The sequence below is a fragment of the Epinephelus moara genome, chromosome 8 (genome assembly GCF_006386435.1).
Source record: "Epinephelus moara isolate mb chromosome 8, YSFRI_EMoa_1.0, whole genome shotgun sequence".
In the NCBI taxonomy this organism is placed as follows: domain Eukaryota; kingdom Metazoa; phylum Chordata; class Actinopteri; order Perciformes; family Serranidae; genus Epinephelus; species Epinephelus moara.
The window spans coordinates 41486161-41500153 of NC_065513.1; the positions used below are offsets into that span (position 1 = coordinate 41486161).

At 42.6% G+C, this 13993-nt stretch overlaps 1 protein-coding gene across 1 annotated transcript in view; it reads right to left on the bottom strand.

The window, feature by feature from the left end:
- fras1 (Fraser extracellular matrix complex subunit 1) overlaps positions 1–12852 on the bottom strand; it is a 399990-nt gene extending 387138 nt beyond the window's left edge. The window contains exon 1 of the mRNA XM_050050884.1: positions 12238–12852. Coding sequence (XP_049906841.1) covers positions 12238–12325 — 88 coding nt within the window. The 5' untranslated portion in view covers positions 12326–12852. The remainder of the gene's footprint in view (positions 1–12237) is intronic.
- Between the last annotated feature and the right edge of the window lie 1141 nt (positions 12853–13993).

Consider the following 13993-nt stretch of genomic DNA (forward strand, 5'->3'; position numbering starts at 1 on the left):
CCAAGCTGGATCTGTCGACACCTCCCCCTGCTGCGCCGCCACACCCATCTCAGCGCACCTCGGTCTGCCAAACTACCAAACTGAGCGTGCCTCGGGTTGTGCTGCTCGAAACTAGCTCTGCGCGGGGCTCACCACCCTGCGCTGCGCCGGGAAGCTAGAGCCCTGCCTGTTCAAGTCCAGAATTTCACGCCACATCGCCCTTCTGTATAAAAGGTACAATTGCAGAGTGGGGGGACAGAGTTGTCTCGCCTCTGAGTCAAGAACGGAGGTAGTAACAGCGCTGAAATGGTGTCTGTATAAACGAGATAGCTGGCATGATGGGACCATGGGTGGCACAGGTGTGACGTTTTGACGACGTGTTATGCGTGCAACCCACCATGGGAGATTTAAAAAGTAGCTGCTAGCAGTTAGCAGCTAACTCACAGAAGAACACTGGCTGAAAATGTTCGCAAACTGGGAAAACAATGAGATCAGAGCAGAGGACGAGATCAGTAGCCATATAACAGAGGTGGTAAATGATTGTTATTGCCATATTATGTCATTGTTATTGTTATTGTTTATAAAGCGTTGGCGACGCGTATGTTATATGTCAAACTAGAGACTGATGCTGTTGTGTTAAATGTCACACCTGTCACACCTCTTTTCATTCTGTGATGCCGAGATGCTATCTAAAACCACACACTGGAGAGTGCGTAGCGGCCTTATCGCGCAATCTCTGTGTAAAAAGGGCGACAGAAAATCCCAGGAAACACAATCCTGATTGTGATTCAATAATCATTGATCCAATCAGTGCGGTAATTGGACCAAAAAAAGTGCCAGCTCCCCAAATTAGCAGTTGCCTGTCATGATCAGCGCACGTGTCTTGGATATATTTATATTAATATGAATATCTTGGTGATGTATTCCACCTCAAATGTATATTTTCATGCATTTCGTAACATGTGCATTCCTACTTTACCTAGGACGTACGTTTCTAAGGTTTGTACCTAAATGTCTATAAAAACTTTATGCTACTGATACGAATACAATTGTACACAAATATTATATTGCATATATGCTACAAAAAGCATCCAGCATCTAAGCTTCTTATCTCTCACACTGAGCCAATCATAGTAGCCATATTTGTCAACTTAGCCTGTCATTCAGCTCATGGTGCAAAGCAGTTGGCAGCTGATGATAATGGTGACAGAATATAAGGAGTGCTGGGACTCAGTGGTGGCAGATTTTCAGCACCTCTGTCCTTCTAAATGTGTGCGTAATTTCAAACCCTGAGGTTCAGGTTTGAGTGCACTTTAAAAAGACTAGGTCACCTGTTTTGTTCTCAAACTGGATGATATATAACACAAGCACAGGTTCACCTAGTTTACAGAGCACAGCACATGCAGGGATGCTAATAAAAGCTTTAAAATATCTCAACCACCTGTGTGATATAATAAACACAGTTGCCTTATTTTGGGTGTGACATTTCCCACTCAGCTTGCCAGTCTCACCTCAACATTGTCATATTTGAACAACACTTTGTTACACTTCACTCAACACCTGAACACATGAACATCAGCTGAGTCCAACAACATACAGCTGAGGCTGGGGAAATGCAGCTGAGGCTGGAGATGGGAATCAAGAACTGGTTCCAGTTAAAAACCAGCTCCAAATTGTCTGATCCATTGAAATTGTATGCCTCCGAGCTTATCAATTCCTTTTCTTGAAGAAACGATCCAAAGCATGGCTTTATTTCATGAAGACAGATGACGACAGTGTTGCTGTAAAGCCTGTAAAATGATCATTTCAAGTAAGGTGGAAACACCAGCAGTGTGCTGAAACATCTTTCTAGACAACGTGGGTTTAAAATCCAGGAATGCCATGACACTCTGCCACTGCCTCCCAACCGAGCAGCATGTCTGTTACTGAGGGTCAATATCCTGTTTTATAACATCAGCGCCACACAGGCAGGTAAGCAGAATTTTTCTTTGACTATGAAAACCTAAAACGAATGTTGTAAATATTTTCTCATTTCATCTACACTGTTCAGACTCAGATAATCAAACAGCTGCATTGATGCAAAAAACCTGTGTAGGCCTACGGTTTTTTACAGAATTGAAAATGACAATGCTTTCAATAAAGTCTCATCAGTTCTCATTCCAATGCTGGGGCTAAAGCCCTGCACACATGCAGACAGAAGACAGAAGAATCGTCCCCTTACATTTATTGTAAGCCAAGAACTTAAGTATGTGCATGCAGGCAAATCTTTTGGATTATCAGAAGGCTCCCTCTTTAGCCACACCAACACAATCCCTCAAACACTTGAGCTGCCAAGCAGTGTATGGCTAACAGAAACCTCTCAGAAACCTTGAGCTGTGAAAAGAAGCCTCCTTTTGCTACTCATCACGGCCAACTCTACCATCACGCATCACAAAGCAGGCACATTCAAAGACATCAGGTCGTTAGCTTGATAAAAACTGCTCAGCAATAAGTAACATTTTGCACAGATAAGAGACAAAAGGTGACACAAAAATAATTCATCTAACCACAGTTACTTAATTTCACACACACTCCACACTGCCTGCTAATGCTACTCGTCATATCAACTTGACTTTACCATCAAATGACATAACGTGTACAAAGAAACCAGTCTCCACAACACTGCTCACTTATTAGTGCTAAGTAGTCTTTCACTACTAGCAGCAGAAATCTCCAAGGCAGAAGTTCCCACAGAACTCCCAAAAATGCATCTAAAGACACAAACATTAAATGACTTAATTTCATAATATGGACACATAAACCCAATTCTCAAAGGTCCAGTGTAGGATTTAGAGAGATATATTGGCAGAAATGAGCCGTTTATATCTACATAGGAAGCGGGTCCTCATCTATGGAGATTGCCATGTTGCACCGCCATGTTTCTAAAGTTGCCCAAAATGGACAAACCAAACACTGGCTCTAGATAGGACCTCTTGCGTTTTCACATTGAGCACCACAGTAAGAAGCTCATCTGCAATGAACAGTGTCGGAGAAACACTGATTTGTAACGCGTAACTTCTTTATTCCGTGTCTTTACTGGGTTAAATGACCAGGGGTCTCATTCCTAAACATTGCGTACGCACAAAACAAGGCCTGGAAGAGGCGTACGCCACTTCCCACCTAAAAGTTGTGATCTATAAAAACAGACTTGATGGGAGAAACTTTGACCCATGCTTACGAACATTTTGGAGACTGGAAACTAGCAACACAAATGGTGAGGTGGACGCTTGGTTGTAGACACTGTCGATTATTTTGTGGTACACACCATCTTTGGCTTTTGTCGATACGTATATTTTTAGTTTGGATCCTTTGCACTGTTTTATAAATGAGACCTGTGACTGGAATAGATCTGTACGGATAATTTGTCTCCCAGTATAAACCTCCTGAACAATGAGAAGTGACGGAATTCAAACCAGGAGAAGTTTCAGCTGATTGTAATTTGCAATCCTCACCACTAGCTGCCACTAAATCCCCCTTAAATCTTACACACTGGAACTTTAAAAATGACTTTCAACTGTGGTATCTGAACACCTGATGTAACACCTCCCACTCAGAATTATTGTATCTCTTTTGTTTTGTCTTCCAGCTCCTTAATGTTAACACAAATTTATAATTCAGTGTATGGTACGGTTTCCATTAGGGCATCTAGGAAATTTAAAAAACATAATATGCAACCTTCAGACTGAAATGGCAGAGAGGTAATAATTATCTCTGCTCAGTGTCAGGGCTAAATGTTAAGAAAACACAGACAGACGGATGAACGGACACGTGCCTGAGAACCCGCCTGATGTCTGATCCTCACAAAACCAGACTGGAGAAATCTGAGACACCTCAGGGGGAAAAGTACAGCAAGAGGTAAACATTTACCAATAATGGTCCAGGTCCACAAAACAAGAGCACAGTTACACAGCCCTCAAACGAGATGCCCGAGAGCGAGTGTGTTTGTGCTGCTGCTTCATGCTGTTGTCTCTTTATCGCTGAAGTGCACTGCAAACTATAATCTGGCTGTTTAATCAGCTGTGGGCAGACACACAGAAGTGGAAGCTGTGAAAACTGTTTCCCCCCAAAAAATCACCAACAGTTCAGATTTTAAACAATTATTAACTCTCGGTTTGACTCTGAGGCTTTTGGTGGCTTTAAGAGAGTGTGTCGTGTTATCAGAGGGTGAGTGTGCAGATTTAAGATAGAATTACCGCCTCGTGGTTGTGTGCCTCCTCCAACCAGTCAACTTACAGCTTATATCCATGTCTGTCCAGACTCACATGCAGCCATGACAGCTGACACCATTTGACCACCAAATTCTAAGCAATTCATTCTTAAGGGTCCAGTGTGAAGGATTTAGGAGCATCTATTGGCAGGAATGCTACGTAATATTAATGTCTTCATTAGTTTATAACCACCTGAAAATAAGAATCGTAGTGTTTCTGTTACCTCTCTTCAAACACTGTAAACATCACTGCCCTCATACTTCCATGTGTCCTTTGTGATGGCATAGATACAGCCAACAGATGGCGATAGAGGGCGTTCCGTTCTGCCATTATTTAAATTTCTTTGTCGTGTCCTTTGGTCGTATTTCGCCTGAACTACGCTACACTGCCTCCACCATCTCTGGTGGTACTGCCCTGTTGGGCGGCACAGTGGTGCATTGTCACCTCAAAGCAAGAGGGCACCTGGTTCGAACCCTTCTTCTTCCTCCAGGTGCCTCAGCTTCCTCCCACAGTCCAAAGACATGCAGGTTAATTGGTGACTTTAAATTGTCCGTAGGCGTGAATGTGAGTGTGAATGGTTGTCTGTTTCTATAGCCCCTTTTACACTGCCAGATTTTCGGCGAATGTTGGGCCGTTTTGCCGGCAAGCTGCGAGCGTTTAGACACACAGAGACGGATTGGCGAGTTGATCCGAGGTGCCCAATTTTCCGCCTCGTAGGGTAGACATATTGGTGGAACCTTGTTGGTTTAAAAAGGACGAGGCGCCCTTCCGCAACGGGAGGGGCTGTTGATGACTTGTGGGAGGGGCTGTTGATGACGCCGCACGTGCGAGCCACTGGCGGTGGATAAACAGGAAACAGCTAATAGCAGGAATTAGCGAGCAAGCTAGTAGCAGAGGGAAACACAAACCTGACAGACACTGTAAAGATGAGCAACTGGGGAGACAAGGAATTGCGCGCCCTCCTTGTCCTCGGAAGCAAAGAGGCCATTAACCCTCAGACGTGAAGAACGGGCCAACTTACGAGAGAATCACTGAAGGACTGACCAGCTGCGGCTTCCCTCCCACGTCACTGTTTACGTCACACGCTGAGCTACACGTTTTGTTACTTGCTCACGCCCCCCATTGCCCCAAAAAAGGCACATTCTGTGTAAACCAAAGTAGGTAGGCGGCATTTCGCTGCACTCCCCGATTTTGTTTTGATACTGCCAATGCTGAAAGAAGACTGATTGGGCTTTCCTGCAAATTTGCACAATTCCTATTTAAAAAGGGCTATAGTCTGGTGACCTGTCCAGGGTGAACCCCATCTCTTGCCCAGTGTCAGCTGGGATAGGCTCCAGCCCCCCGCGACCCCCAACAGGATAAGCAGTTACAGAAAAGAAAAAATGAATACGCTACACTGCCTACCAGATCTCTGGTAGTACTGCTCTGTTTCGTCCGCATCCGTAAGCTTTGAAAAAACATGCACAAATATGGATGAAATGAACGCAGGGTATGTAACGTTGAGCATGAATGAGCTCTTGATATTTACATAATGCAGCAGGTCTTCTTGGAGTTCGCTGTGTTTTACAGTTGCCAAGAGCAGACAAAACAAACACTGGCTCTAGATAGGGCAACTCCTGTTTTCGCATCAGCCGCTGTAGTTAACAGCCCCTCTGCAATGAGCAGTGTTGGAAAAACACAGCTTTTTTAATATGAAACTGCTTTATGCAGTGTTTTTACTCACGCATTCTCACTCTGACCTCGTCACATATCGACGTTTGGTCATGGACTTTCCACGTCAAGATTAGATTGGGGGCGTTGGCTGGTGATGTTCTCGGATGTCATGTCAAGTTCTGCCTATTAAAAGAATTGTCTTAAATACACTTCTGTTTTCACAGGAAATTTGCCGTTTACATACAGTCTCTTTCAAAATAAAGGCACTAAGTCGGTACAACACTGCAAAACAACGTTGTTTTTTTTCCTTCAATAACTAACACGTGGTCGGATTTAGGAACAAAATAACATGGTTTGGCTTTATAACCTTACAGGACACAAACACCACTCTCCTGGGTGAAAGTCAGTGTTTGTTGGAACCAAATGCTCCACTTTCGCTGCCTTAACTTTCATTGTTGTCCCACAGTGTTTCCCCCTGACACTACCAAATGCAGATTAACTACAACGGTGACGGGCTGCGCATCATGCTGACATTAAAGGATGACTTTGTTCGACGGTGTCTGATGCTGCAAGTCCAGATTTCAATGGCTTTGGAGTGAGACTGGGTTGTTTTTTACAGGTTTAAATCCCCATGGTCTGTTTGGTTTGGAGATGAAGAGACCTCTGAGAATAATTCAGCTCCCGCTAAACAAGTCCTGAAAGATGGACACTGAAGGAATCCTGACGGGAAAAGTTTCAGCTGGTTGTAATCTGCAATCCTCACCGTTAGATAACATTAAATCCCCCTAACCCTTACACACTTTTCCTTGAATGCAACATAAATATTCTGAAGAAGCATTGCTGCAGGTTCAAGCTTTCAGTTTTACTTTAAAACCATCAGCGAGTAAAACTGAAACAACGCCTCTGTCCTTTTCTTAAGTGACTCTACTCTTATTTAATATACTCCTTCATGTTTTGGCTGCATGCATTTTGAATGGAGGCTCTGTATTTGGTGAAAGATTAAACCAGAGATAAGACGTGTTGCTCATCTTTAGGCTTTTAAAGCTCATTTTCACAAGATGATTCCGTAGCTAAGAGAATCTGGAGATATCAAACTCTTTTGATCGTTCTCTTGTGATCGAGCCTTAAGTGCCTCATCAGCTCTTGATAATCGTGTTGTAGCTGAGTTTCATCGCGGAGTTGTTCCTCTCAGCCTTGAAAGAAAAAGGCATCAAAGAACATGAGAAAATTTAAATAAAAAAATGGAAGCCTGTACATGTTTTACCACAGTTCTTTTACATGGAGAAATAAGATAATGAAGAATCCATGGCAACCCTCAGCTTCCGCAGAGAAACAGAGCAGAAACTTCCACTTTTGGCAAAACCCCAATCTTCAACCGTTTCACTGCAATCACTCTTAAATGCTGCATTTCTCAGCCTCACAGTCAGGATTCTTTCATATCACACAAACATCCATTTAACACAATGAGCTCCCTGCACCTGAGAAGATTTGTGCCTCTATTGTACATCGTGAAGTGAAGGTTTAACTGCTGATGATACTGGAAAAGAAGCATCTTGTAATCAGCTCGGTATTTTTGTTTGTATTTCATAAAGCACTGATTTGATGAGTTGCAGGTGTAAAGACATCCAAACGCTGTGTTACAATGGAGAAAAGTTTTGCAGATAATGAACATTTTTACGGTTATATAAACAGGTTTCCCATGATTGTATCTGAATCTCTAAATATGGCATGCTTTATATTGACATACAGTCATTTGAATGCAACAGTTTATGTATCCTAGACATTTACAACACCTAACTTAGCCCACATGTATCATCTTTGGACCTCCAGATCACCAAATCACCAAATCAATCTCTCATGTGATAGAAGTTCAGTCAAATTTCACAGCCAATTTCAGAAAGTCTAATTTCAGAGGAACCATGCTCAGTCAACCAAATTCAATCTCCAAGTTGAGTGAGACTGTAATCTGGTTAGGTCAGGGATAATGACACTGCAGATACTCACAGCCACATACAACAACTTTAAAGGTCCAGAAAGTAAGATTGAGGGAGATTTAGTGGCATCTAGCCTTGATGACTGCAGATTGCATCCAGCTGAAACTTGTCTCAATTAGTATTCCTTAAGTGTCCATTGATCAGGAGGTTTTTACGATGAGAAGAGTTGCCCCCAGAGGTCTCTTCCTCTCCAAAATAAACGTACCAGGTGATTTAAACTGGTAAAAACGAATAAAGCAGTTTCATGTTACAAATCAGTGTTTCTNGACTGCAGATTGCATCCAGCTGAAACTTGTCTCAATTAGTATTCCTTAAGTGTCCATTGATCAGGAGGTTTTTACGATGAGATGAGTTGCCCCCAGAGGTCTCTTCCTCTCCAAAATAAACGTACCAGGTGATTTAAACCGGTAAAAACGAATAAAGCAGTTTCATGTTACAAATCAGTGTTTCTCCGATGCTGTTCGGCACATCGCAGACAGGCCACGAGCCCAGCGACTGCTACATGAGCTCACTTTTTTTCTCTGATAACTTAACGTGTGCTCACCTTATTTCTGATCCAGATGTTCAGGAGGTTTTTACTAGGAGCCGAATTATCTGCAGAGGTACTCTTCCTCTCCTAAACAAACATCTCATTTATAAATAGTGCGTAGGATCCATACTACAATGTCTGTCGTATGGACCGCCACCTCACCATCTGTGTCGCCAATTTCCCGTCTCCAAAATGTTCGTAAGCGTGGGTCAAAGTTTCTAACATCAAGTCTGTTTTTATAGATCACAACTTTTGCGTGGGAAGTGGCGCACGCCTCTTCCAGGCCTCGTTTTGTGCATAAACAATGTTTACAAAAGAGACCCCAGGTGACTTAAAGTGGCACAAACACCAAATAAAGCAGTTTTATGCAGTGTTTTTCCAACATCTTGTCACAAAGGGGCTGCTAACTACACAAAAACACGAAAACCGGAATGGCACTACCTATACCTAGTATTTGTTTTGTCCGTTCTGGGCTACTGAAACATGGAGGTGCACCATGGCGATCTCCACAGACAAGGACCTGCTCCCTATGTAGATATAAACCGCTCATTCTAAGGTAACAAAAACTAAATGATTCTTATTTTGTGGTGATTAAGAAAATATAGTTATCATATTCTGTTTCTGCCAATGTGTCGCCCTAAATCCTACACACTGGACCTTTAAAGGAATCTGCATAGCAAAGCAACACGTGTGATGAACTTCACTCCAAACTTTTGCTCACAGTCTCTTCATCTCAGCAGCCATCCGATCCATGCAGCGGCACTTCAATGTCGATAACATTTCAACATTTATAAGCACTTTAGTCTGCCTGCCAACGCCAACATGCTCTGTCTTCAGTGAAAGGAGGCGAAGGAGTATCTCTGTAAAAGTTTGAGTTTTATTTTATTATGAAGCGAGCGCTGCCAAGCAGATTGGATACATGCCGAGATGGATGAGAGAGGATGCTAATGATTTTGGTAAAGAAAAAAGTCTGTAGTCATGTTCCTGCAGAGAAACATTCACCCTCCAGATTTCAACATGCAGCCCGTCTCTGTCCCGCCGGTACCCGGCTGTGATATTAACAAGCATGAGTTTGATTTGAGGAACGCAGTGAAACCTTGAGTGGGTCAGTTCAGTAACGGCTGCTTTAGATTCTGCTCCTGACAGTCTTCTGCATTATGGGAATACTGTAGCTGTGCATGGGCAGAGCTTTTTAGATGTGATGCAGAGTTATGAATATTTAAATGACACAGAGGCCACGAGCGGGATCCGTTTCAAAGACGTGCTGAGATATTTAAAGAAAGTGAAAATGCACAACAGGTCGACTCAGACAACAAGTTTACTTTGTTTCTTTTCTTCTCAAATTCCTTTAAAGTCTGTTGAATGTGGCTGTGAGCATCTGCAGAATTATCCATGAAGCTGATTATACTCTCACTCACCAAGGAGATTATTTTCAGTAGATATTGACAGCCTGAATACTGTATTTTAAGAGACATAACTGAATGTATTCCAGCATGGCTCCTCTTTAAATCAGACCTCTTCAAACTGGCTGTGAAGTCTGGCTGCACTTCTGTCTCATGAGGCAATGATTTGGTGATTTGCAGGTCCAAAGATGAAACATTTGGGTTAAATGAGGTGTTTTAAATGTCTACGATACATAAAACTGTTGTCACCGCAGGGTTTAAATGACCATATTTCAATGTAAAACATTTCTTACCCACAGGTTCAGATATTATGCTTAAAAAAGCTGTTTCAGCAACCATAAAAACTTGCACTTTTCATCCTAGTTTTGGCTCTTTTCATCTGCAAATCACCAAATCAGTGCTTTCTGAGATACAAGCACAACAAGAGGATAAATCTGACTATGTTGAGCACAAGGTGCTGCTTCCCCAGCATCGTAAACAGGCAAATCTTACCCACATAATGTAGAATAGAAGCAAAAATCCTCTCAGGTGGAGGGTGCACATTCAAAAGCCCTGTTAAATGAATGTTTGTGATAAAGCTATCCTGGCTGCGAGGCTGAGAAAAGCGGCAGTTATGGGTGATTGTGGTGAAAGTTTTCTTGAAGTAGACTCTCTCAAACTGACTTTTAAGTTTGACTTCACTTCCATCGCACTAACGATTGATGCAGATCAAGAGATGTGAAGGCATCTTGTTAAATAAAGGCTAAATAAGGTATTTGATACATCCAGGAGACATGCAACTGTTGTTTTAACAGCATTTCAATGCCTGGATTTCAGTGTCCTAACTCTACGTTGAAATATAGTCACTGAAGTTCTGTTTAAAGAACAAATAACCGTAGAAACTTTCACTTTATAACCAATTTTAGCCAGTTTTAACATGTCACAGCTTTCTGCACAAATCTGACTAATGTGAGTGTGACTGCTGCTTTCTCACCATCAGAAACTGTTAAATCTCCACTTTGTGATTTAGAAAAGAAACAATTCATGAATGTACATGAACAAACATGAATGTATTTCTGATTTGAAGGAGTCCTGACTGTGAGGCTGACAAAGGCAGCATTTATGAGTGATTGAATTAGACTTTCTCAAACTGACTTTAAAGTTCGACTACACCAAGAACTGATTTGCAGATCAAGAGATGTGACGGCATCTTGTTAAATAAAGGCTAAGTAAGGTTTTAAATACATTTAGCATACATGCAACTGCTGTTTCAACAGCATATCAGCGCCTGGATTTCAGTACCCTACTTCCATGTTGAAATATAGTCACTGAAAATGATATTTAAGGAACAAATAACCATAAAAACTTTAACTTTATAACCAATTTTAGCCAGTTATAACATGTCTTTTTGCCTGCACATCACCTTTTCAATGCTTCCTGCACAAATCTGGCTTATCTGTGTACGGGTGCTGCTTTCTCAGCATCAGATACAGTTAAATCTCCACTTTGTGATCTAGAACAGAAGCCAAACTCTACTACGATGGAGGGCACTTATTCGAAAAACCCTGTCTCTGAGGCTGAGAAGGGCAGCAGTTATGGTTGACTGTACTGAAATTAACCACATTTTCTTGACTTAGACTTTTTTAAACTGACTTTAAAGTTTGACTCTACTTCCATCTCTAAATTTGCAGATCAAGAAATGTGAAGACATCTTGTTGAACAGTCTAATTTAGGTTGTTAATTCATCTGAGACACATGCAACTGTTGTTTCACAGCATTGCCATGGCTGGATTTCAGTGACATAACTCTAAAATCTTGGCACTAAAATGCTGTTAAACAAAAAGTTTGAACACTTCTTATCACCTGCAAATCATCTAAGCAATGCTTTCTACTAATCTGAGTTTGGGTGCTGCTTTCTCATCATCAGAAATAGTTCAGTCTCCACTTGTGATCAATACTTTCTCCCAGGTGGACGCTCTCATTCAGAAATCCTATCAAATGATGTTTGTGTGACATGAAACTTTAAATTCACTGCTTTTCTTTTCCTTCTGGGGAACTCTGCAAATCCTGAAGCTGGAATGGCACTTCAGTGTGTGCTCTCACTCCTGGGAAACAACAACCTGCTCAGGGGGTCCCACAGCAGGTCCTGCCCCCCTCCAGGGGTCCTTGAGAGAGCTCCAGGATGTCCCGGGCAACTTGAGGAATGAATTACATTCCCTGCTGCCTGTATCAATGGGAGCTGGTCTAAATAGAAAGGGTAAACCAGAACTTTCACTCCCCTGTGGGAGTCCTGAGCAGCCTGGGCAGATTTATGTGACCAATGTGGAACAAAATCTGCCCAAATCTGGAGTCTGTGGCTCTAATGTGAGAGTGCATGGTGGTCCCTGATAACCCCTGACCTACATAACAACCCCCAACAACTGGTTTAGTAAAAAGACAGCAAAAATACTAACCATGTATCCCACGGGGGACGGTGAGGATCCCGGCCAGAGCGCCAACAAATATCCACCATGCACCCATGGTCGCAGCCAAAAAGGGCATTAAATCCAAATCCAGTCAGGAGGGAGAAACGCGCGATGTGTTTGTGTTTATCTCTCTAGCTCAGGCAGTTCTCACTGTGCATTACTGATGTCCCGATGTACGAGAAAACAACCAGGAAAAGATCCAGGAATCTTTTAAGACAGGGAGCGGGGAGACGGAGCGCACCGGGTCCGACTCCTGAGCGCTGCGCTCCGGGCTGGAATGCGGCGCAGTCCCGAAACCTGGAGAAGTATCCACCTCCTCCTCCTCCTCCTCCTCCTCCTTCTCTCCGCCTGCTCACTGCTCTGCCGGTCGGACACAAAACTCTGCCACAAAATAAATCAGCAGATGCAAGGTGCTTCGTCCTCTCCCCAGCAGCGGCAGCACTAGCAGCAGCCGGGACGCTTTTAAAAGCCGAGGCGCATGACGACGGGAGGCGGTCGGACTTTCAGCGCTCCTGCAGCGAATGTTGCGCGGTGTTTGAAGTCACTTCTTGCGGTGCGGCGGTCTTCTTGTCCTCCCCAAACACCCCACTCCCTCCTCTTCTTCTTCTCCTTCTTTTTTTCTTGTTCGTCCTTCCCTCCTCTCTCCAGGAGGACGTCCCACCTCTCCTCTGCTGCACCTCCCTCCACCTCCACCTCCCTCCTCACAGATTATCTCACATGATGGGGGACTCAGCTCCTTGGGGATTAAAACATGAGAGAGAACAGTGACATTATCACAGGGATTCATCATTTTAATCTCATTTACTGTCAAAAATCTGAGGTTTACAAAATAATAAATCTGTGTCAGTGGCACCATACTCACTGTAATAACTTTGTCTTGCGTGTTTCTACTGACTTTAGCAAACTTAATGGTGTTTTATATCATTAGTCTCCTGTACGGCGACTTTCTCCCACCTAATGACATTCAATCCTCTATAATGAGCCATATTATAGGTAATCTTATCAGGTAAAGTGAGTTTAGAGTGATTATATTGCACATTATGGCACTGTAGGTCTCATATATTGTTAAAACATCTTTTGTGAAGCCAGAGGTCAGGACCCTCCGAGGGCTCACAAGATAATTAACAGGGTTGGAAAACAACATCTTTTCACACAAAATGATGCTTATTTTCTACAGGTTTTTTTGTAATCATTCCTTTTTATTTTACTCATTTAATACTGGACAATTTCATTTCTCTCAGGCCCTTAAGGATAATTTACTTTAAACAATGTGAAAGTTTAAAATCCCTCTAGGTGTAGCTCCTCACAGCTCATAGACCCATGCAACTTCTAGTCACTTTAACATACTGTACATATACAGGCTTTTTGTGTGACCTTATGGTTTAGAACTTTGATGAAGACCTTTTAGACTTTCAGACGTCAAATTGGCACAAAAAAATCTTACATTTCCTAATGGAGAAATGCAGATTGTTGTTAAAATCATGGAAGGATTACTGAACAGGCCAACTGAGCACAGGCCCCGGGGCCTAAAGTGTGAGGGATTATTTTATCTTCTGAGTTTTCCTCAACACATGAGAACCCAGATGATGCACTGCTGATAAGCATCTTCTTGCAGCAGAAGATTCAGAAACTTTTGGGGTGTATGAGGACATGCAAATACAGTTTAAACTGATCTGCTCCTTTAAAAACAACCAGGTATTTTTCAGTTAAAAGTGACATGGAAAAGAAAGCAGGCAAATGTCCA